The 25,656-nt window shown below is 30.8% G+C and overlaps 1 protein-coding gene across 1 annotated transcript in view; it reads right to left on the reverse strand.

The window, feature by feature from the left end:
* Positions 1 to 3,455: 3,455 nt before the first annotated feature.
* Positions 3,456 to 25,656, reverse strand: part of LOC111640074 (CUB and sushi domain-containing protein 3-like) — a 32,759-nt gene continuing 10,558 nt past the window's right edge. The window contains exons 3-21 of the mRNA XM_023386075.1: positions 15,774 to 15,983; positions 15,381 to 15,473; positions 14,498 to 14,620; positions 14,133 to 14,423; positions 10,805 to 10,954; positions 9,699 to 9,875; positions 9,427 to 9,606; positions 8,893 to 9,066; positions 8,646 to 8,825; positions 8,321 to 8,494; positions 7,763 to 7,945; positions 7,489 to 7,686; positions 7,233 to 7,412; positions 6,987 to 7,163; positions 5,329 to 5,508; positions 5,000 to 5,026; positions 3,957 to 4,007; positions 3,821 to 3,893; positions 3,456 to 3,748 (exon numbers count right to left, since the gene is read on the reverse strand). Of these exons, the coding sequence (XP_023241843.1) occupies positions 3,463 to 3,748; positions 3,821 to 3,893; positions 3,957 to 4,007; positions 5,000 to 5,026; positions 5,329 to 5,508; positions 6,987 to 7,163; positions 7,233 to 7,412; positions 7,489 to 7,686; positions 7,763 to 7,945; positions 8,321 to 8,494; positions 8,646 to 8,825; positions 8,893 to 9,066; positions 9,427 to 9,606; positions 9,699 to 9,875; positions 10,805 to 10,954; positions 14,133 to 14,423; positions 14,498 to 14,620; positions 15,381 to 15,473; positions 15,774 to 15,983 (3,107 nt within the window). The 3' untranslated portion in view covers positions 3,456 to 3,462. The remainder of the gene's footprint in view (positions 3,749 to 3,820; positions 3,894 to 3,956; positions 4,008 to 4,999; positions 5,027 to 5,328; positions 5,509 to 6,986; positions 7,164 to 7,232; positions 7,413 to 7,488; positions 7,687 to 7,762; positions 7,946 to 8,320; positions 8,495 to 8,645; positions 8,826 to 8,892; positions 9,067 to 9,426; positions 9,607 to 9,698; positions 9,876 to 10,804; positions 10,955 to 14,132; positions 14,424 to 14,497; positions 14,621 to 15,380; positions 15,474 to 15,773; positions 15,984 to 25,656) is intronic.

A 25,656-nucleotide genomic window follows, 5' to 3' on the forward strand; every position in this document is an offset into this window, starting at 1 on the left:
TTTCTGTTTCATATGCAATTGCATTTAATAGACCAAATAAATAAGAATCACGCGTAATGTTTGTTTATTTAAATACTTGTTTCACATGTGATTTAGTAGGCTAATACAGTAGAAGTTCGTTTATCCGTCAACTATGGGAACAGAGTGGTGCCTTAATATCGAAAATGACGGATTAACGGACATTTTTGTATTTTCACAAAATACTATGTTATATGCAACCTGTGCATTGCACAATATAAGTAAACATTGTTGAACATTCTGTACCAGCGCACGCTGTTGTTTGCTTCCGATTTGTTTACGCGTGCCTGAAGATAATACAGTGCTTCCGATATTTCATATGCATATAATATTTAATTTCTAAACATGTACTACATACATACGATTGACNCCCCTATAACACTATTGATTTTTCCGTTTTATATGAATTTCATGTTGTATGAGTCACTTAGATTTTACAAATACGTGAGCCGTTCACAAACCGGCACACGTATTTGTAAAAGCTAAGTGACTCGTACAACATGGAATTCATATAAAACGGAAAAATCAACAGTGTTACAGGGGGGTCGACTGTACGATCAACTGACTTTTGGGCCATCCTTATTGAAGATTAAGTCCAAAGTTATTTGTGATGAACCATTTTAATTTATTTTCCTTGTATATAAAAATAATATTCCCATCTTATCCCACGGGTGGGGCAAGATGGTGCATTTACATATAATTTTAAAATATTAAATTTTCGTGTTTTTAAAAACGTTTTTCAAAAATTAAATTTTGTATTAAAATATTTCCAAATGTTGTACTTGCTGGGAGAAAAAAAATTATTGTTCTCATTAAAATGGTTGGCATCTTATGACTTTTCAAACCTTAACGTCCTCATCCTGCCTCACCTTCCCCTACCTACCCTTTATCTCCCCACCACTCGATCTTTAACCACCAAAATTTAATAGCGTCAATCCCCCTAATAAACAAACCTCCCTGCAAAATTTCAGAAATTTTCGACAAAAAGCACAGGAATTATTAAGAAAATCTGGGGGTTATTTTTTGTTCGATCGCCATACTTTCCCTCTGTTATATATAACAGAGAAAAAAGTACGGGAAAATAATTCTGTGGTGATCCACCCGAACCACACCTAAATCCCACTCTCTCTTAACTTAAGCCCTAGCAAGCGTTAACATAACATTGCAGTTTCATTATTGTAAATACACAGGTCAATAAATGTACACTTTGGTTAATAACACTATTGTTTATATCACCCTCACCCAACCCAATTTCACCAATCCCCACCCAATTAAAGCTATAGCAACACCAGACACACGCAGCTATTCTTCAACTCTTTAAAGAATATTGTACTCTTTCCACTATATCATATAATTTACGAGATTATCAAAGGTTTATATTAATTTAATGATAAAATATTTACGTTTATTATTAATTATAATGTATTACAGTATATTAATTTTTAAATATTACAGGGTAGTCGGAAGGTTTTAGTTAGGCTTTATTTTGTGCATTCCAAATACAACGGCTGATCCAGGAGTAAATCTCCGGAGACAATCGTCTTTATCCAGAGCTGTAGCCTTGAGGCTCAAGCCTATATGGGGAGACCGTAACCAGAATATATATAATAAGATTATAACTGTAGAATGTAGGATCTCTGCCTCCAATGCCTTGGATCCGCCCCTGTATAGTTATGAGTATAAATGGTAAATAAGTTAGCTTTTACGATGCTTAATTGACTTTTGGGCCATCCTTATTGAAGATTAAGTCCAAAGTTATTTGTGATGGTAATGATGATAATTCAAAGTACATAAACTTAAACAGTAAACCGACTTTCGGGCCATCTTTTATATTTTTCTGTTAGATTTTTTAAAGTAAAAATTGAAAAAAAATCATATAAATTAGATTGCTTTCATCTTCATACTTTGATGCTTCGACTTTGAATATAATAATAAATATCAGTGAGAGAGATCTAGGAAAATGTTTCTTAGAACAAGATGTTACTTAATATATATTCTCTTATACAATCGTATATTCTTCATGAATATCAATAGGAAAATTATCCATCCATACATGAAAGAATTTAGATACAGATTCCTTTGTTCACTGTTTCTCAGCACATAATATCGATAGTTTATCTCGAGAGCAATGTACTTCATTGGTGTGTGAAAATGGAAATAATATCAAAAGAAATAGATTCGAATAAATAAAATAAATTATAGGAAGAGAAGTCGGGAATGTATAATAGTTTCTACATAAAGTCTATTATGTATTTTTATAGACGAGTTATAGTGAACAGCAGATTTATGATCATTGCTCTTCATTTTTTAATCCTCAAATGTATTGCACGGTACTCGTAAATTTGGAGTAATCGTATTTATAAAATAAAAAAGTACGGCTATTATTATTCGAATGTAAAAGAAGCTAAACTAAGTATAATGAGTGATATTAAAAACACAGCTTAAATTGTATTAAGTTGCAATCTAATAAAAATTTTCTTCTTCTTCTCTAGAACTTTTCTCAATACAGTCAGTTTCTTCATTCGAAAAGGTGAACTTTAGATATGGAAAAAATGTTCTAAAATGTTCGATGTGGGTATATAAATAGAGTAACCAAAGAGCATTTCATTACAATATGAATCTTTTGAAAGAACAGATTCGCATGCTGTTGTTCTATCACTTCAAAAATGGCCAAAACGTAACCTCACGATCTCATCTGCAAGTCATTTGACGAGGACACAGTCAACAGGCACACCTACTACAATTAGTTCAAGAAATTGAAGGATACAGATTTCTGGTTTGAACTTCATCCAGGCATCAATTCCATCATTGATGACGACGTTTTCTTGCAACTAATAGATGATAATCCATGGTTGACCACCAGAGAGTTAGCATAACAACTTGAATGTTCCGTGATTAAAGAACTTCATTTAAAACCTGACAAAGTCCGATACCATCACGACAACACGCCGGCACATACAGCAAAGATAGAGAAGTTGACCAGTCTGGGTTGGAAATTTCTTAAAGCCCAGAACAATATTGCCAATATACAGTTCAAAGACACCAGTCATGATCAAGGGATTGAAAGTTTGCAACAAAGGTAGCGAGATATGACTGATATTGATGTTGATTATCTACAACAGGTGTGGCCAAACTTTTATCCCTTAGGGGCTACTTTTTTGGTAAAATATAGTCTGAGGGCGACTATGAATATGGGCAAACAATTTTAGGATTTTTATATGCGCATGCGTTAACGTTTATTTGCATTGTTCATCGGGATAAATACAAACAGTATGGGTACGTTGCACAGACAGTCTATTATTGTAAGAATAAATTATCGAATTAAGATTTTTAATTTAAGTGAAAGTAAATTGTTCAACTTTAGCTTCGCGGGCTACTTTCAAAACCTTTGCGGTCGACCGGTCGACCGCANTTCTTCCTTTAATAAAATATATGCACTTTTATTTACAAATTATTACTCTGTCCGGCAGAATTCGAATTTCGAACGTGGGGTGAATTCATATTTTGACCATTAACTGTAACGTTGGCATAGATCGGTTGAGTACCACCACTACTAAATGTCACTAGCCCATTTGGATTATTTCTTATGGCCCCATTTCCGTTTAACGTGTGATTACTATTATCCGTTTCTAAACTTAATCTTGAATAAGACATGACAGCTGCTCTATCTTTATCTTCTACTCTATTCACCTCTACGTTTTCTGTGTTCTTTACTTTTTGTACTTTCCTCCTTTAAAATAATAATAATATTTTTAAAATTAAAAAGTACACAATTTAATTTATTTAATTTATAAATGCTTACGTTTTCATGCAAACAATAGCTACAACTATAATAAGAATAAGTAGTGCTCCTGCTCCGACAGCCACGCCAATTCCTGTGATTAAAAATGTTTTAAAAAATTGATAATGAAATAATAAATATAAAAATAAAAATATACCTATAGTTTTTGACATGTCCAGATCTTCGTTGCTGGTTTGACCATCAGGTCCTGAAATAGGAAATTTCTGTTATGTATAATCTACATAAGAATCAAAAATAATCTATCAATATTTATTCAAAATCATTTGTGTTTATGTTTTGCTGACATGCACGAATTGACGGACGAATGGTCGAACGGTTAAGGTGGCAGCCTATCGCTTTGGTGAACCCGAGATCGAATGCGCACTTATCAAAAACCCTCAGAAATTTTTCGAAGTTGGGGTTAGGGATCTATACCTCACCACTTGGACCTTGAATTCCCGATCGAATTTAGCATTCGCACTCTGAAACGTTCGAAGTACGAGTCATCAATATATTTTCCGGACGTGTAGACTACTGTATACATGACGATTCACAAAAGCTACACAGGAATGGAACACTAACATGCCGGATTATTATCAGACAATTTAAGATTATAGAAATCACCAGTGGCGAGTGGACCACTGAAGGTGGTGGTAATACATTGTCAACGGCTGGCCATATGGAATTTTCCGGGTTTTTTCACGTCTGCAACACCTAAATAGGGGCCAGTTTCCCATAGAAAATCCTCTCGGGAGACATCCCTCTTCGGCAGATTGACCATGTATTGCGTTGATTTATACAAACAATCAAATTCAATCCAGATTATCGATTGCTCTTGAGGGTTTTCCAGATTAACGAATTGCTACTGTTTTCTATTAAAGTACTATTTTATAAAAGTTTGAAACAAATTTTCAGAAAAAGTTTAAATTTTGTAGATGTGTAAGATGTAAATTTTAATTTAAAGCTAATTAAACTAATTTTAATCATTTTAAACTTACGATTTCTTAGTGTGATTATTATTAACAAAATATGGAAATAAATGCGGTGTTCTCAATGAAACATCATATTAAATTTTGTTCAGAATTTACTGAATTTTTAAAATTTATAAATGTCCAGAAAATATATTATAATACGAAATTAATTTGTTTTCTAAATGTATATATTTTTTAATATATTAATATTTAAAGATCATATACTTACTCCCAGCTTCTTCATTTTTAACAATATCTGTAAATAATAAAAATTAATTAAATTAATTATAATAATCTGCAAGAAAATAACTGAATTAATAGTAAATATATTAAAATATAAATGTTTTTTTTTTCGATAAATTATTATTTAAAAATTTTTAAAAATTTCAAGAAATTGTTTATAAAATTCTAAAAAAATTTTCGGTGATTAAAATATTAAATAAGATTATAATTCATTAATTAAAAATTAATTTTTATATGTTATATTGCTTAAGACTGGTTGATAGAAAATTATATTAAAGTTACGTGTCATTAATATAGAGAGAGAAATCGACTGACCTATACATTTAGGAGGTTTTCCACTCCATTCTCCCGTAGCTGTACACTTTCTAATTGGATTTCCTACCATTTGAAATTCTGGTAGACAATTATATTCGACTACACTGCCGTACGTTGTAGTGCCATTCGCTAGGAAACCACGTCCATTGAATATCACCCCCGGAGAATCGCAGTCCACCACTTAAAATAATAATAATCTTTAATTTAAAGTAGTTTTTTCCATGTTAAATTAATGTTTTTCATATAAGATCATTATTTATACTTTTGAGATCTTTTTTAACATAGCAATAAAACTAATAAACGAATGGATGGTTCTTTTTTTTTATAAATTATAATTTGTTTTCATAAATGTCATTTTAGTATCCTGTATAAGAATATATATTTTAATATAAAAGATTTCTCTGTATCCTACCAGCAGCATCCCCTCTACCAGGACCTCTTTAAACGTTTCTCTAATATTTAATTTAATAAATGGCATCCGGTTTTCAAAGTCGTACAGAGTATATCATAAAAAACTCTTCAACTATGTAATGACTTTTTCATCATTAATGTAAGGAATGGAAACAGATCATAGCTCAAAATCATTAGTTTCGGCAAAGGAATTCTAAAATATTCAGGCGAATTCAATAGTGCAATCTTTATTTAATGCTATTTATAAGTCAAGCCGTAAGTAAAGGACTTTTCATTACTTGTAGGCATATTACATAATAAAGTATCTTTAAATTTGATTAATTTTATATGTCAGTTCATCTATCAACCATTTTAAGAGAGAAAATAATTGCAAAAATCAATCACTTAAAATAATTTCCTTTGCATTCATTTATTTAGGCTCCCATTTAAGTGTTACTAACGTGAAGAAAACCTGAAACACTCCACTTAGCCAAACCACTGGAGAGGCACGAACACACGACTGTGGTTGATATTTGATAAATTGAATGAAATTAAAATATCGGGTTTGAAATAAAGCATTCTAAAAGTTCTATAATTGCAAAGATGTAATAAACATTTCTTTATAAATTAACAAAAATTCTTGAAAAGACTTCAAAGAGTATAGAATACAATAAATTTAATTTGAATTTTTGTTTTTAATTCATTTATTTAATTTCTTCTAGAATTTATTTAAATTTTAAAACTTAATTACTGGTTTTCTGTAAAGATCGCAAAATTAAACGAGGGAGATGCTATTGTTTTTAACCTAAAAACAATACAGTAATTTGAAAACGAATTCGTGCTGAAATCATTAAATAAACAGTGAGAACAAGTTTTATAAAATTGAATTCCAGAAAGTGAAAACTTAGATTCTACCAGAAAATTTCCTTAAAATATAGAATAAGGAATAATTTTCGTAATATCCCCTTTCTATACAAAAGAATTTTATTTAGGATTCTTTACATTCTTCGAGTTCGAATCTTAAGTTCAGTAAATGAAAAATTACATCATTTAAATCTAAGAAATAATAAGTGTTAAAATTATAAAATATATTGATAGTATAATATATGTAATTAGAATGTTTTGCCATAGAATAAAATTCATAATATGGTTATTTAATTTAATAACAAATTTTATCTTATACTCTATTATACCCGTAATATCAATTACTGTACTTCATTTTTAAATAATAATATAAAAAAATATAATAACAAAATTTCTTTACTTACATTCACAATGAGGCACTACGCCCGACCAATATCCATTACTTTGGCATACTCGAGTGCCATTTCCTTTTAGTTTATAACCGTATTGACATGTATATGTAACTATACTGGTCACAACAAAGTGCTTTCCTTCAATAATGGTCATATTATCTCTTCTATCGGGTTCTCCACAAGACACCTCTAAATTAATTATATATTATATAAAACAGTGCACTTAATAGCGAATAAAAAAAAAGTGATAAATATTACCTCGACACTCCGGTTCAATATTACTCCAAGATGCATTTTCCAGGCATAATCTTCTTCCGGGACCCTTTAATTCGTAATTCTTATCGCATTCGTATTCTACCTGGTTACCATAATATGTAGTATTTGAAGGTAGTAACCATCTCCCATGTGGCACTGGTGAAGGTAGTCCACAATCTACATCTATATTGAAGAATAAATTATTAGAATATACGAGTAAAAGTATCTAGTAAATTGTGTGATGGCTACGAAAGCTTACACATGCAACTAGGAGGTTGACCACTCCAGACTCCCGATGGTAAACAACTACGAAGTGGTTCTCCACTTACTAAATGACCAGGGATGCACCGATATTGTACTGTTGCACCAATTTTAAACGATTCCAGTGAAGTACGGTCATTACCTCCGTAAATAACAGTAGCATTTTTGGGTACTTCCGGTGGAACACAACGAACCTCTGATAAGAAAATCGATATGAATGAATATAACATACATTAGAAAATTAAAACTGTTTTAATTAGGTAATTACATACCTTCACATTTAGGTGCACTTCCCGACCATTTACCATCTTCCAGACAAGTTCTTAATCTACTACCTCCAATTAAACGATAACCTCTACTACACGAATAGGTCAAGATGCTATTCAGAAACGTTGTACTATTGACATAATTAACTTCTCCTTTCAAAATAGGTTGTACTCGACCACAATCAATATCTAAATTGTATTAATTAAATAATTATTAATATATGATAAATTTAACTATCAATAAATATTTAAATTTAAATAGTTTTCGTTGAATAAAGGGATTGGTTGATTCATTAGTTAATGAAGAGATGGCTTCAGCACATTGTAAACTATGTGGCTGTCCATAATTATGATTGAGCTTGACTCGCAATGAAGTCGATCAGTAACGAAATTGCGATGGATGAAGGATAAAAAAATCATAAATAGATCCATACTTAAGTTTGACGCGTGATAAATTATGTTGGGCATGATCGAATTCGAACCTGGATCCCTGCAACAGTAGGATCTGGATTCGAACTCTATCTTGCTGAGCAGTCATGTAGCTAATGAAGAAACGGGACTCACAGCGACATTCTGGTGGTTGTCCTGTCCAATTTCCATCTTTCGAACATGTTCTTATAAAATTTCCAAACATTTTATGTCCAGATTCACAATGATACTCTATTTGTGAATGTATTGTAAAGATCTCTCCTGTGAAATAGGAACCCAATGGCGAATCTGGGTTTCCGCAGTTGATTACTAGAATAAAAATATTTACATGAATTTTTAAAATAATTAAATTTATATGAGTTGAAAACAATATTTAATTAATCCGTAAAAATATAATGTTTTTCTTAAAATATTTACAAATATAATGCATATATAATATATAAAAAAATGCATAAATTACTTTCACATTTTGGATCTGTTCCACTCCACAACCCAGTATCTTGACAGGTTCTTTCACTGTCACCGACCAAGGTGTAATTTTCAAAGCAAGTATAAGATACTTTTGATAAGTATGTAGTAACATTATCAAGTAATTGGTGCTTGCCATGCTTTACAGGATCCACTTCTCCACAGTCAAGAACTAAAAAACAATTAAAAATTATTTGATATTAGCTACGTTTCACCAGAATAAAAAATATACAACTTACATTTGCAAACTGGATCATCTCCTGTCCATTTTCCTCCAAGTAAACAGGTTCTGTTTTCATTTCCTACTAATTTATGCCCTTTATTACAACTATATTTAACAGTGTCGTTTGCTCTGAGACCTTTGATTTCAATATTTCCATTAACTGGAATCTTTAGATCAGGACACCAATTCACTACAAATAAAAATAAAATGTTTTAGAATAAAATTACTCTTATCAGTGGCAGTTTTAATCAATGCCTGGTGCTAAAACAGAGTGGATATGAGGCCTCTTTTATATAGATTAGAAAGTCTTTATCACACGATTATTATAAGGATCTTAACTATTATTGGAGTCGAGCGATATGAGCACTGAGGATCCAATAGGATCTCGCTACGATCATACTATTTTCAAAGACTAGACCAATACCAAGTATCAGCAGCTATGTATTGTATCTGAGGCTCCTAAATTCCCTATTTCTAGGCAAAAGCATAGATTGCTTTTGCATAAAACTGACACTGCAACTTGCATACGAGGTTAATCATATGGATTTACCTAGACATTGTGGTTCTTTACCACTCCATTTTCCATTCCCTTCACAAAATCGAACATCATTTCCAGTTAAAGTGAAATTCTGATCACAGACATAAACAGCAGTAGCATTGAATGTTGTTCGGGAGTCTTTGTATATAACTATTCCATGTGGAATACTATTTAATGAATTACAATTGATATCTGAAAAATCAAGAAAAAATTAATTTTTAAAATAATATATTATCATTTTATCTTATTAATTTCGTTTTTACGATTTTGCAAGTTTTGCTTACGTTTGCATGTTGGAGCAGTCCCAGTCCAAAATCCATTAGAGGCACACCTTCTGATTTTGTTACCAACCAACATACTACCTACAGGACATGCATATTTAACTTCTCTTCCCAATCTATAATCTTTTCCTATTGCTGTTGTATTTTCTTTGCTGTCGGGACTTCCACAACTGGATGGAACTAAAAATTAAAACAATGAAATTACTTTTTATTTTTAAAAAATATGTTATTAATGGTTTGATTTAACAGGATAAGGCAGCGCAACACGTGGGCGATCTGCCTCCCGAGAGAATCTTCTATGGGCAACTAATCCCTACTTACTGTAAGACACGTGACGAAAACTCAAAAAAACTACATGTTTAGTAGGGCTGGTGGCGAGGTGCGAACCCACAACCAGTTTTCAGTGGTTTTTATCCACTGATGGGCTAACCTAGGTAATACTAAATTCAATACCAGGAAAAAGAAGATCCAAGAGCAGAAGGAGGATCTCACAACAGAGGATACGAGTTAAGATTGAATAATGTTATAATAGTGAAAAGAGCAGAATGCAGATTTCTGTTTCATATGCAATTGCATTTAATAGACCAAATAAATAAGAATCACGCGTAATGTTTGTTTATTTAAATACTTGTTTCACATGTGATTTAGTAGGCTAATACAGTAGAAGTTCGTTTATCCGTCAACTATGGGAACAGAGTGGTGCCTTAATATCGAAAATGACGGATTAACGGACATTTTTGTATTTTCACAAAATACTATGTTATATGCAACCTGTGCATTGCACAATATAAGTAAACATTGTTGAACATTCTGTACCAGCGCACGCTGTTGTTTGCTTCCGATTTGTTTACGCGTGCCTGAAGATAATACAGTGCTTCCGATATTTCATATGCATATAATATTTAATTTCTAAACATGTACTACATACATACGATTGACAAAAGATACATATGAGCGGAATACTAGCATACCGAATTATTGTTGAACAATTCCAGATTATTACGCCTATCTACTTTACAAGAATAACGGATTAACGAACTTCTATTTTATCATGTAATTATGTACAGACAGATGTGATTGATAATTATAATTGAAAAATATGAACTTACCATACTGACAGACCCAAGGTAAGTAATCTAAATCACACGTAACATCATTCCAAAGCCATTTTCTGCCACCGTCTAACACTACACAATTCTGCTTTCCGTTATAATTATTTGGCTGATCTTCTGCCCATAAAAATTCTCGAACTTCTTGTTCTAAATAATAAGAAAATATATATTAACTCACTGAATTTCATTTAAAATTTGAAATATATGCAAAAGTTTTCTTTTCGTTCTAGCAATTTTCTGCGGGGTGTGTGCATTATATGAACGGTAGTTTAATTATATATAATAGATTGTATATACTTATATTAACTTAATATCTATAATTAAATTATAGTTTTACACGAAAAATAATTTCCAGTTTAAGGAAATATATAAGATTACATTATAGAACGGTTTAAAAATTATAGATAAGAATCCAAGAAGGGTGGATCTGGAGCGAGATAATTGTATATAAAAAACTGTAACTATACTAATCAGATATATAGATTTTTTTGATAGATAAGGAATCTGTTTTATTCATAAACATCAATTTTTTTTCTTCTAATTCAAAGAACATATCAAATTTTAAATGTCGAATGTTGAATAAAAACTAGTGAGACATAATTTCTCCTTTTTTTGGCTTTGCATAATATAAAATATACAAATTTGTCATTAATTCAGTTTTAAAATATAAAATTTTAGTACGTTATATAATTTATGATAATAATTAGTTGTAATAATTAATTATTACAACTAATTAAGAGCACGATTAACTACATATAAACGTCCGGTGTGAACCGAAAAACACGTGTTTTTTAAAATTAAAATATGATAAAAATTTCAGTCTGTTATCATGAAAATATTCTAGTAAGTAATTGCTCGTATTTTATTTTGGTTTTATGGATTGCGTAAGCAATTAGTAAAACAATTATTTAATAATATTTAACAGAAATTTACGTTCAATAACAAAGAAATAGTTCGTAACTTACTATTAACCCAATGCCAAATTCTTGATTTTCGGCCCAAACCAGAATCTCGTTTAACTCCGAGCCATACTAAATTGGCTTTCATCTTTTCTTTTCTTCTTTCCAACTCAGCGGCAATGAAATTTTGTATAAGGTTCTCTACATTATGCACTAATAATCCACCTCGAGCTCTGCAATATTCTTCGGCATCTTGAAACGAACCCCCTTTCTGCCCTTGAAATTCGTAACATGTCCTGTTGAAAGTTGTTAATTCTAATGGTTCTAATTGATTTCCACATCTTCCAGCAGAGAATTCTGAGAACAAAAAATTTTAATTTAAACTATATGCATGTATACAAACTTAAAAATTCTAAAAGAATATGATATACCTTGAGTTGTAAATACCATAACTTCACATAAGGAGAGAGATCCCTGTATTCCAACCATTTGAATGTAGACGTAACGTCCAACAATTGGATAAGCGCAAGAAAAATCTTTACTTATTCCATCATCTGAATGAAAATATTTAAAAAAATTAATAATTTTTTTATTTAAATTTCGATTATATCTGTAGAATAGTGTCTAATATAAGGGAAGATATAAAATTTTCCAATTTGAAAATGGATCTCTAATGATCTCTCCAAAACATGGATCTTCCCAAAGTAATTCTCATTTTCCCTCCATTTAAGTAATTACGGGTTAATTTAAGGTAATTAGTGATTTGTGATTTGCATTTTCCATAATCTTCCCTAAATTAATGAAGGACGGGGGTTGTTTAGATGTAGAGATTACTTAATTATCACTAATTAACTAATTCTAATTAATTTCTAAATTAGGAGAAATCAATATATTAATTAAATAATCTCTAGATTGGGAGATCTTTAAATAAGTATGAGATTAGGATTAATCCCTAGATTTGCGTCTAATATAAGGAAAGATTTTTCCATAATCGTCCCTAAATAGTAAGAATTTTATATTTTTTTCTCAATAATGATCACCCAGTACATACACTTATATTATATAGGCCTTTATATTATATATACGTGACTGAAAATAGACAAAAAATACTTATTAAGAGAGAGAAAGAGAGAGGGAAAATCTGTGCAATTTTATAGATTATCCCTTATATTACAATAAGAAATAAATACTTTTGTCTACTTTCTAGTCATGTTACTTTCACAAAAAAAAAGAACAAAAGAATTTATCTTTTCTTAAAATACTTTTTCCGGGATTAATAGCCCACAAAATACATTCCATTTGCAAAATATTTACCTAATGTGCCGGGATACCAAGCACATAATCTGTTTCCTTGAACGCTTGAACTGTTGCCAATGCGAATTTCTAAATCGTGAATTGGTTGATGCCCTATTTTATTCATAGAAGAGAATATACAAATTTTAATTTTATAGAATATTTCGAAAAGAAAATAATAATAATAATTATTATTATTATTCCATTATTCAAAAGAGCAAGCAATTTATGTACTAAATATAAATTTTTTTTGTTAATATTTTTATTAATTTTATAAAATATTTACTTAGTAAATTAATTAGTTAATTAACTGAACATTAAACTAGTTCGATTAATTAATTTACAAGTCTCGCTATAAGGATAATTTAATAATTATTTTAGTACTTTATAGTCAAGTTAATACAAACATCTCACCGCAACAACCTCTAGTAATGATTCTAACAATCCTAACTTCATAGGATTGTAGTAAATCGACTTGCCACCAAGGAGAACTTTCTACTTTAGTTTCGCTACAGAATTTATTTTCATGTAACGTCGTCGTGTCTCCATCATTCGCATGATTTGCTTCACCTCCTCTTGAAGTACTCGACTGATTCGATGGTTTACCGTAAGCCACGTTAACGGCTGGAAAAATATTATAATATGAATTAATTAATGTATTTACTAAGAGATAATAATTAATAATATAATAATTATAAGAAAATTAGTAATTCTGTGCAAGTTGTTTGCTTTATTGGAAATTTTTTTAAAGGAAAATATATCGTTAGTACTGTATTGTGCGAAGTTTCTGCGAGTTAAATCAATAAAAATATGATACTAACAACTATTTCATGGTAATTGGTACCCGAAGGTCCTTGACCTCACGACAGATGTTCTCCAATCTTCTCAATTTTGGGATACGTGGATCTAATTGAGAGATAATGTTCAATCATAGTTCTCTATGGTACCCCTGGGAAGCGTTAAAATTAAAATATGATAAAAATTTCAGTCTGTTATCATGAAAATATTCTAGTAAGTAATTGCTCGTATTTTATTTTGGTTTTATGGATTGCGTAAGCAATTAGTAAAACAATTATTTAATAATATTTAACAGAAATTTACGTTCAATAACAAAGAAATAGTTCGTAACTTACTATTAACCCAATGCCAAATTCTTGATTTTCGGCCCAAACCAGAATCTCGTTTAACTCCGAGCCATACTAAATTGGCTTTCATCTTTTCTTTTCTTCTTTCCAACTCAGCGGCAATGAAATTTTGTATAAGGTTCTCTACATTATGCACTAATAATCCACCTCGAGCTCTGCAATATTCTTCGGCATCTTGAAACGAACCCCCTTTCTGCCCTTGAAATTCGTAACATGTCCTGTTGAAAGTTGTTAATTCTAATGGTTCTAATTGATTTCCACATCTTCCAGCAGAGAATTCTGAGAACAAAAAATTTTAATTTAAACTATATGCATGTATACAAACTTAAAAATTCTAAAAGAATATGATATACCTTGAGTTGTAAATACCATAACTTCACATAAGGAGAGAGATCCCTGTATTCCAACCATTTGAATGTAGACGTAACGTCCAACAATTGGATAAGCGCAAGAAAAATCTTTACTTATTCCATCATCTGAATGAAAATATTTAAAAAAATTAATAATTTTTTTATTTAAATTTCGATTATATCTGTAGAATAGTGTCTAATATAAGGGAAGATATAAAATTTTCCAATTTGAAAATGGATCTCTAATGATCTCTCCAAAACATGGATCTTCCCAAAGTAATTCTCATTTTCCCTCCATTTAAGTAATTACGGGTTAATTTAAGGTAATTAGTGATTTGTGATTTGCATTTTCCATAATCTTCCCTAAATTAATGAAGGACGGGGGTTGTTTAGATGTAGAGATTACTTAATTATCACTAATTAACTAATTCTAATTAATTTCTAAATTAGGAGAAATCAATATATTAATTAAATAATCTCTAGATTGGGAGATCTTTAAATAAGTATGAGATTAGGATTAATCCCTAGATTTGCGTCTAATATAAGGAAAGATTTTTCCATAATCGTCCCTAAATAGTAAGAATTTTATATTTTTTTCTCAATAATGATCACCCAGTACATACACTTATATTATATAGGCCTTTATATTATATATACGTGACTGAAAATAGACAAAAAATACTTATTAAGAGAGAGAAAGAGAGAGGGAAAATCTGTGCAATTTTATAGATTATCCCTTATATTACAATAAGAAATAAATACTTTTGTCTACTTTCTAGTCATGTTACTTTCACAAAAAAAAAGAACAAAAGAATTTATCTTTTCTTAAAATACTTTTTCCGGGATTAATAGCCCACAAAATACATTCCATTTGCAAAATATTTACCTAATGTGCCGGGATACCAAGCACATAATCTGTTTCCTTGAACGCTTGAACTGTTGCCAATGCGAATTTCTAAATCGTGAATTGGTTGATGCCCTATTTTATTCATAGAAGAGAATATACAAATTTTAATTTTATAGAATATTTCGAAAAGAAAATAATAATAATAATTATTATTATTATTCCATTATTCAAAAGAGCAAGCAATTTATGTACTAAATATAAATTTTTTTTGTTAATATTTTTATTAATTTTATTAAATATTTACTTAGTAAATTAATTAGTTAATTAACTGAACATTAAACTAGTTCGATTAATTAATTTACAAGGCTCACTATAAGGATAATTTAATAATTATTTTAGTACTTTATAGTCAAGTTAATACAAACATCTCACCGCAACAACCTCTAGTAATGATTCTAACAATCCTAACTTCATAGGATTGTAGTAAATCGACTTGCCACCAAGGAGAACTTTCTACTTTAGTTTCGCTACAGAATTTATTTTCATGTAACGTCGTCGTGTCTCCATCATTCGCATGATTTGCTTCACCTCCTCTTGAAGTACTCGACTGATTCGATGGTTTACCGTAAGCCACGTTAACGGCTGGAAAAATATTATAATATGAATTAATTAATGTATTTACTAAGAGATAATAATTAATAATATAATAATTATAAGAAAATTAGTAATTCTGTGCAAGTTGTTTGCTTTATTGGAAATTTTTTTAAAGGAAAATATATCGTTAGTACTGTATTGTGCGAAGTTTCTGCGAGTTAAATCAATAAAAATATGATACTAACAACTATTTCATGGTAATTGGTACCCGAAGGTCCTTGACCTCACGACAGATGTTCTCCAATCTTCTCAATTTTGGGATACGTGGATCTAATTGAGAGATAATGTTCAATCATAGTTCTCTATGGTACCCCTGGGAAGCGTTACGCAAATTCACAGTAGGATAACGTCTGGCCATGGGCGTAGCGAGGGGGGAGCCTGGGTGGGCACGGCCCCTCCCAGGGAACCTGGTGCCCTCCCCAGGAAATCACAGCCGAAAAAGTGTTGAGTCGATTTGTAAAAACCTAAAGCTAAAATAAAAGTTTTGAATACTAAAAAAAGGTGAACGGCTTGCTCGGTGCCCAATAATGAACAATAATTTGAAATAATTCAATTTTGTGTCAGGTTGGCCTCCACTAGGCCCCCCNAGAAAAAAAATTATTGTTCTCATTAAAATGGTTGGCATCTTATGACTTTTCAAACCTTAACGTCCTCATCCTGCCTCACCTTCCCCTACCTACCCTTTATCTCCCCACCACTCGATCTTTAACCACCAAAATTTAATAGCGTCAATCCCCCTAATAAACAAACCTCCCTGCAAAATTTCAGAAATTTTCGACAAAAAGCACAGGAATTATTAAGAAAATCTGGGGGTTATTTTTTGTTCGATCGCCATACTTTCCCTCTGTTATATATAACAGAGAAAAAAGTACGGGAAAATAATTCTGTGGTGATCCACCCGAACCACACCTAAATCCCACTCTCTCTTAACTTAAGCCCTAGCAAGCGTTAACATAACATTGCAGTTTCATTATTGTAAATACACAGGTCAATAAATGTACACTTTGGTTAATAACACTATTGTTTATATCACCCTCACCCAACCCAATTTCACCAATCCCCACCCAATTAAAGCTATAGCAACACCAGACACACGCAGCTATTCTTCAACTCTTTAAAGAATATTGTACTCTTTCCACTATATCATATAATTTACGAGATTATCAAAGGTTTATATTAATTTAATGATAAAATATTTACGTTTATTATTAATTATAATGTATTACAGTATATTAATTTTTAAATATTACAGGGTAGTCGGAAGGTTTTAGTTAGGCTTTATTTTGTGCATTCCAAATACAACGGCTGATCCAGGAGTAAATCTCCGGGGACAATCGTCTTTATCCAGAGCTGTAGCCTTGAGGCTCAAGCCTATATGGGGAGACCGTAACCAGAATATATATAATAAGATTATAACTGTAGAATGTAGGATCTCTGCCTCCAATGCCTTGGATCCGCCCCTGTATAGTTATGAGTATAAATGGTAAATAAGTTAGCTTTTACGATGCTTAATTGACTTTTGGGCCATCCTGTATTATAGAGGGATAAATAAAAATTTTACTTAGTATATTATAAAATTTAAATAATTTATACAATTATTTAAATTTTATAAATTAAAAATAGCAAACTACTGAATAAAGTTTTGATTTTTCATCCCGTACAGCATTCTGAATACGGAAATTTAATTGTAAATTTATGTGATAAACATGTTTGAATGAAACGAATGAACTCTTAATCGATTATTTATATAAATGAAGACTTTTTGTCGATTATAAATTACGTTTTATGAAAATGATACTTACCACAATACGGAAGTTCACCAGACCATTTACCATCAGCTCCACAAGTCATGCTGCTTTGGCTAGATAAATATAATTTAAAAAAATGAATATCAATGTCTTAGATAAATGAATAATTAATTATTTTTATGTAGCGTGTTATATTATTTTTATTGCAGAATTTTATCTACTTTGATAGCTTATTAAATTTGGCATAAAATGGCTTCAAAATTCTTCTTATTACTATTACCTTAGACGAAGTGAATCAAGTTGAAGGAAAGGTTATTCACTCGAGCATTGATACGTAACGCAAAGTGCTGCATAATTTTACGATCAAACTGTATAATGTGATAAAAGGGTGTAACACTTCCTTTTTTCCATTTATCTCATTCAATCTTTAATTATAATTTTAAGTATATTTTTTTTAAACTTTCAACAGTAAAAACGAGAATAAAATCAAAATTACATCATCTAATCATAATGTATAATAAGTTATTTAAAAAATTAAAGTTAAAATAACTTATTTATCTGTTTTTAATAACGCTCAAATAGTATAAACTCACATTAATTCGTTAAAAATAGGGCCTGACCAATTTTATACGTGATGACGTAACAGGAGACACTACCACAAGAGGGACAAGGTATTTCACGTTATATATAAACTATACAAAAGGAATAGATCAATTTTTACTGCTGTGGTGTGGTAGAGCCTGGATACAGTTAAAAGGTAGCATTGAGAGGACAAGGTCAAATGGCCCCACATTTATGGGGCCTCAGAGACTTATTACAAATCATTTATTCTGTCATCTTTCTTGTGTATTAAGAATATTTTTTGGTAAATGTATTTCTTATTTATTTCGTCAAATTTTAACAATTAAAAGTCAAATAATAGGGGGGAAAACAAGAAAATTTGTTCACACAAAACGAAATACAGTCGACCCCTCTATAACACTATTGATTTTTCCGTTTTATATGAATTTCATGTTGTATGAGTCACTTAGATTTTACAAATACGTGAGCCGTTCACAAACCGGCACACGTATTTGTAAAAGCTAAGTGACTCGTACAACATGGAATTCATATAAAACGGAAAAATCAACAGTGTTACAGGGGGGTCGACTGTACGATCAACTGACTTTTGGGCCATCCTTATTGAAGATTAAGTCCAAAGTTATTTGTGATGGTAATGATGATAATTCAAAGTACATAAACTTAAACAGTAAACCGACTTTCGGGCCATCTTTTATATTTTTCTGTTAGATTTTTTAAAGTAAAAATTGAAAAAAAATCATATAAATTAGATTGCTTTCATCTTCATACTTTGATGCTTCGACTTTGAATATAATAATAAATATCAGTGAGAGAGATCTAGGAAAATGTTTCTTAGAACAAGATGTTACTTAATATATATTCTCTTATACAATCGTATATTCTTCATGAATATCAATAGGAAAATTATCCATCCATACATGAAAGAATTTAGATACAGATTCCTTTGTTCACTGTTTCTCAGCACATAATATCGATAGTTTATCTCGAGAGCAATGTACTTCATTGGTGTGTGAAAATGGAAATAATATCAAAAGAAATAGATTCGAATAAATAAAATAAATTATAGGAAGAGAAGTCGGGAATGTATAATAGTTTCTACATAAAGTCTATTATGTATTTTTATAGACGAGTTATAGTGAACAGCAGATTTATGATCATTGCTCTTCATTTTTTAATCCTCAAATGTATTGCACGGTACTCGTAAATTTGGAGTAATCGTATTTATAAAATAAAAAAGTACGGCTATTATTATTCGAATGTAAAAGAAGCTAAACTAAGTATAATGAGTGATATTAAAAACACAGCTTAAATTGTATTAAGTTGCAATCTAATAAAAATTTTCTTCTTCTTCTCTAGAACTTTTCTCAATACAGTCAGTTTCTTCATTCGAAAAGGTGAACTTTAGATATGGAAAAAATGTTCTAAAATGTTCGATGTGGGTATATAAATAGAGTAACCAAAGAGCATTTCATTACAATATGAATCTTTTGAAAGAACAGATTCGCATGCTGTTGTTCTATCACTTCAAAAATGGCCAAAACGTAACCTCACGATCTCATCTGCAAGTCATTTGACGAGGACACAGTCAACAGGCACACCTACTACAATTAGTTCAAGAAATTGAAGGATACAGATTTCTGGTTTGAACTTCATCCAGGCATCAATTCCATCATTGATGACGACGTTTTCTTGCAACTAATAGATGATAATCCATGGTTGACCACCAGAGAGTTAGCATAACAACTTGAATGTTCCGTGATTAAAGAACTTCATTTAAAACCTGACAAAGTCCGATACCATCACGACAACACGCCGGCACATACAGCAAAGATGGAGAAGTTGACCAGTCTGGGTTGGAAATTTCTTAAAGCCCAGAACAATATTGCCAATATACAGTTCAAAGACACCAGTCATGATCAAGGGATTGAAAGTTTGCAACAAAGGTAGCGAGATATGACTGATATTGATGTTGATTATCTACAACAGGTGTGGCCAAACTTTTATCCCTTAGGGGCTACTTTATTGGTAAAATATAGTCTGAGGGCGACTATGAATATGGGCAAACAATTTTAGGATTTTTATATGCGCATGCGTTAACGTTTATTTGCATTGTTCATCGGGATAAATACAAACAGTATGGGTACGTTGCACAGACAGTCTATTATTGTAAGAATAAATTATCGAATTAAGATTTTTAATTTAAGTGAAAGTAAATTGTTCAACTTTAGCTTCGCGGGCTACTTTCAAAACCTTTGCGGTCGACCGGTCGACCGCGGTCTACGTGTTGGCCATCCCTGATCTACAAGATTGAACTGTAATCATTGTTGAGTTAATTGTCAATAAAGTTTTGTTTTTTCAAAATGTCTAAATTTCACCTCTATATTCTGATAAAAAGATACAAAATATTCTATTTTTAATGATAAAGAAAAGATAATTTGGAAGTTTTTATTGAATAAGGACATGAATTTTAATTAGCTTTCCGGTACACTACGTTTGCTAATCAAGATGCAAAGAAAGAATTTGATAGTGATTAAAAAGTTAAGAAATACATTTACTTTTTTAAATTTTTTTACAAAAACAGGTTTAATCTTAACCTTATTTTTAGAGAAAACATTTAGTTCTTTAACAAGGTCAAAAAAGTAAAATATCGTTTTTTAATCCTTTCGTAAGACAATTTTCACTCGGGGCCATTGCATAAATTTTATATTTAATATATTTTTTACTATTTTTTGTTCTTTTAATGAATTAGACTAAACTTACTAAGTTTATGAGTTGATTATTATGCAATCCACTTAGACTATAGGTTAATTAATTAACTGTACTTTAGCGGGAATGATTAATTAATTAATTCGAAAACAGCTTAAGATATATAAATAAGTTCTAGTGCCTCTCAATAAGCCCACTTACTAAGTGATTTCTTCACAATTTTTCTCCTTAAGGAAGTGGCTGAGTGGATTAACCACTGAATACTGGTCGTGAGTTTGCACCTCACTAACGGGATGGTCCTATGGAGTTTTACAGATTTCTTTACGTGTCTAAGACCTAAATAGGAGCCAGTTTTCCAAAGACCGGGAGGCATCTCCCTTGGCAGACTGCCTGTGTTGCATTGCCATATTCCATCAAACCAATCTAAACCTTATGGGCGGGGTTGACTCACAATGGGATCACTCATCTCGGGCGAGTGATGAAGAACGACACCCTGAAGTTATGGAGAGAAGTCTGAGACAGATTCGAATCCGATTTTCCCATGATTTTTTGCGGTGGATCCGGGTTTGAATCCGATAAGATGAAGTTCTCCACCCAACAACTTGGTAGAAGGGAACCAACCAAATTCTACTGTTTGACTTTTAAAATTCAAAAATAAATTAAATTAATTATTAAAATATTATTGAAAGAAAACAGTTACTCAGAAACTTCTTTACAACTTACTATAATTGGATAGATGTAAACTATAAGCAAATGACACTAGAAACCGTAATTAAATTATATAAAATAACTAATTTATTAATTGTGATTAAAAATGTATAAAATTTATATTATTATTTCTAAATAAATAATAAATAAATGTCTTATCAGTCGCTTTAAACAGAGCTTAAATCCTGTTATAAATTCCTGTATACAAATAGGTTTCTGCTTATAATCCAACACATCCCGTTCTGCAATTTAAAATTTGTCGTGATTCCATATTATATCTGTCACGACATCAGGGATACGTTTAAGCATAGAATTAGGAGTTATTACTTCGAGCGGAGACAAAAAATACATAAAAAATAAAACGAAAATTACATCAAATCTATTCTAATTACATGCTTAGAAAACAAAAGGATTTGACACGAACATGAGAATATCCCTTATAATTTTACAAATAAGGTAGCCCCCGCATAACGCGATAAAAAACTGCGAAACATCCCCTTATAATGAGAAACGTATCACTCACATTGTTTGGGGTTTACTGTGTATGATTTCATACGTCAAATTCTTACTAAGTTATTGTGTATATATAATTTCTGTACTTTTTAAAAAGAATAAATTCTAGTTATGGGCTCTCTAACGCACTTTCAATGGTCAAATGTAATATATTTCTTTTAAAAATACAGTCAAACTTCGATATAACGTCGTCTTAAAGTCTCTTAGTAAATCACTAATAAATACTGAACGAATTTCCTCCATAAATAATAAATAGAAACTCATTGTGTGAATTACTAAATATACGATTTCGAACTGAAAACAGTAGCATTATTACCAAAATCACGTGATTTTAAAAATCCCAAACTCAAACTTGAGTGTAGATCTCATTACTAACTTATATGTAATTCTTATCGCATGAGATGCTTTAATTTAGCGGCACACTCGATTTAGTGTCACTTTCATTACGAACAAATGATGACGTTGAATCGAAGTTTGATTGTATTAAGCACATTAACAAGTCTACTCTGTTACTGTACTTTACGATAGCAAAAGACTGGAAATGCTAATACAACAAAATTTCTGTTTATAATCTTGTAGTAAGTATTGCAATACAGTAAAAACAGTATATAGGCAGATATACGAGCACATATACACATTGTATGCACAAGAATAAACATAACCTATATGTATGTGTATGTAAATTGATTTATTACAAGAATGTCATTAATTACCTCATAAGTGTGCATTCATTTTTACTGTTTTTATATTAAAATGACTCTCACTGTAATTATTAATAAAGGCATTGATTAAAATAAAGGAATAATTCAATAATTTCGATATAATATTCATAAATTTTAAATAGTAGCGGATGTGGCTGTTCTATACGATTTCAGTTCTTGGAAAAATAAAATAAATTTTAAAAAATCCAGCAACGAGATACGTAACTTTCCAGGCAAAAAGTTAAAATTGTCTGTGGCGCCATCTGTTATAAAAAGTTTTTACTAAATTATCTTATTATAAAATAGCAAAAAAATTTAGTTTTGAGTTTAAAAAAAAAATTGTAAGTGCTAATAACGAGTAAAATATTCATTAGGCTAAGTCCGAACCCACTAGAGATATAACGTACGATTCCTTCTATCTATTTACTCCTTTAACCTTTAACCATCAAAATTTAACAGCATCAATGCCTCTAATATATAAACCTCCCTGCAAAATTTCAGAAATTTTCGACAAAAGACACAGGAGTTATGAAACTTCAAAGTGGGTGAACAAAGTTGTGCCCCTCACACACACTAATATCCATACATATAGAGGGAAAAAACCCAATTTTTTGCATTTCTCGACGTTAGATTAATTAAACAATAAGGAATTCTTATTATATTACTTGTAAGCAATAAAGTAGGAATCTCCTAAATCTTTGTAAACAAATTTCGCTGACAAACAATACACAAGTATTACGCAATATACACAAATAGATACGCACAGAAATAGCAATATGTGCAAAGTATATCGTATATTACTACACATACAAGTATCCTAATATATGAATTCAGTCTCTGTATTATACGCACACATCAATCATTTAATAATCTATTTTTTAAATTTGTTTTAAATTTATATTTATTATGACATTCTAAAAAATCGTTTATGCAAATTTTTCTTTCGATATTATATTGTCACTTTCTANGTCAGGTTGGCCTCCACTAGGCCCCCCATAACAAAACTCTGGCTACGCCCATGCGTCTGGCACTGAAAGTCCAGGTTGGGGCTAATTACGCCGAATATTACTCTTAATTCTTAATTTGTATGTTTATATATTATGAAAATTATTTTGCTGAATTCGAACAATAACCTGCCTGCCATATTACTGTACACACACGAACACACCCCCATACACACACCCACCCACCCACACACACACACACACACAGAGACAATTTAATTACTATTTTACTCATTCACATGTCACATAACTTGCGAAGGAAGTTGTTATGAAAGTAATGTAGAATTGAAAAAAGTTGATATTGGTAAATACAGTTATTATTACAAATAGGGCTTGAGAGAGGTGACGAGGGGTAGTTGCCAGTCACAAACCTAAGAACCACTTAACAACGAAAGTCGTACAAATATACGAATTAAATCAATAAAGCAAATAAAAATAGATTTTTTTCTCACCGCTTATTAAAAGAAATTTTAATTTATGTGATTTTCGTATCATGTTTTTACATAAAAGCCAAAATTCCGATGTCTTTCGTATCCAAATCTTATATAAAAGCCCCTTTTATATGAAGTTCCAGACATAAAACGATACTGTTGGCCCTACTATGTGGAATTTAAATTGTAAAAATGTCAAAAACAGAATTTCGCAACTCTTATTATAATGCTAGAAATAGTACAATGTGTAAGAAAAGTTGTTTAATTCGATTTCTACATTCCTTTAAATGATTTTGTGGGTTACTTAAACACATTCTTAAAGGAATATTTTAAATTAATTAATTTCCTTTATAAAAATTTAATATGTCAAAATACAATTTCTGATTTTTTAAAATTAAACTGTAACAGTTTAATCAGTAAGTATTGTTTAATGATAAAATATAGGTCAATGTAAAGGAACACATTTATGGTCACTTTTTATAACATATGCAAAAACAAAAAGCAATTTTGAAAAAAGAAAACAGGAAATTAAGTAACGAAAACTTAAGAATTTATATATATAGGCCTATATATTTTTTTATTAAAACAGTTGGCTTAAACAAATTATCTATGTACAGTACTGTACATAAAAGTCAAATATCTATGTATGTATGTTTCATAGGTAAAGGTTCTATACCGCTCAACGTATCTGTACCAAATTTGGCATCAATATTCATCGGCATCCTACAAAAAAAATCCATCAACGAGTTGCTTAACTTTCCCGTCTACATTTGTTGGTGCCATCTGATTTGATATTTTATTTAAAAACTTTTTATATTTTTAACTATTATAAAACGACAAAAAGCTTAATTTTGAGTGTAAGAATGGGTTTTATAAAAAAATTGTAAATGTTAATAACGAGTAAAACCGTCATAAAGTCCGATCCTATTAGGGATAGGGGAAGGTGGTGCAAGATGGGGCCATGGGGTAAGACGGGGACGTCTGTTTATTCATGGTTAACGCACTTTCATCTAGCTGTTATTTGGGGAACTAAATGTCAACCTCAAAAGGGATCACGGAACGACAGAACGTTCGAATTGCTCTCTTTGTTTGGAAGTAAGACAGTTTTCCATGTTTCGGCAATACTTCATCTAATTTTACGCCCGCTACAAAGTTTCTACAAAGTAAGCATCATTGTGAACTTTTACATTACCTTTTAGATGAAAATATTATAGTATTCGAAGTACCTTTAATACTGAAATTGTTCAGATTTGAAATAAAGTTGACCC

This window comes from Centruroides sculpturatus, unplaced genomic scaffold (assembly GCF_000671375.1).
Source record: "Centruroides sculpturatus isolate CEXI.00-Female unplaced genomic scaffold, Cexi_2.0 scaffold1420, whole genome shotgun sequence".
In the NCBI taxonomy this organism is placed as follows: domain Eukaryota; kingdom Metazoa; phylum Arthropoda; class Arachnida; order Scorpiones; family Buthidae; genus Centruroides; species Centruroides sculpturatus.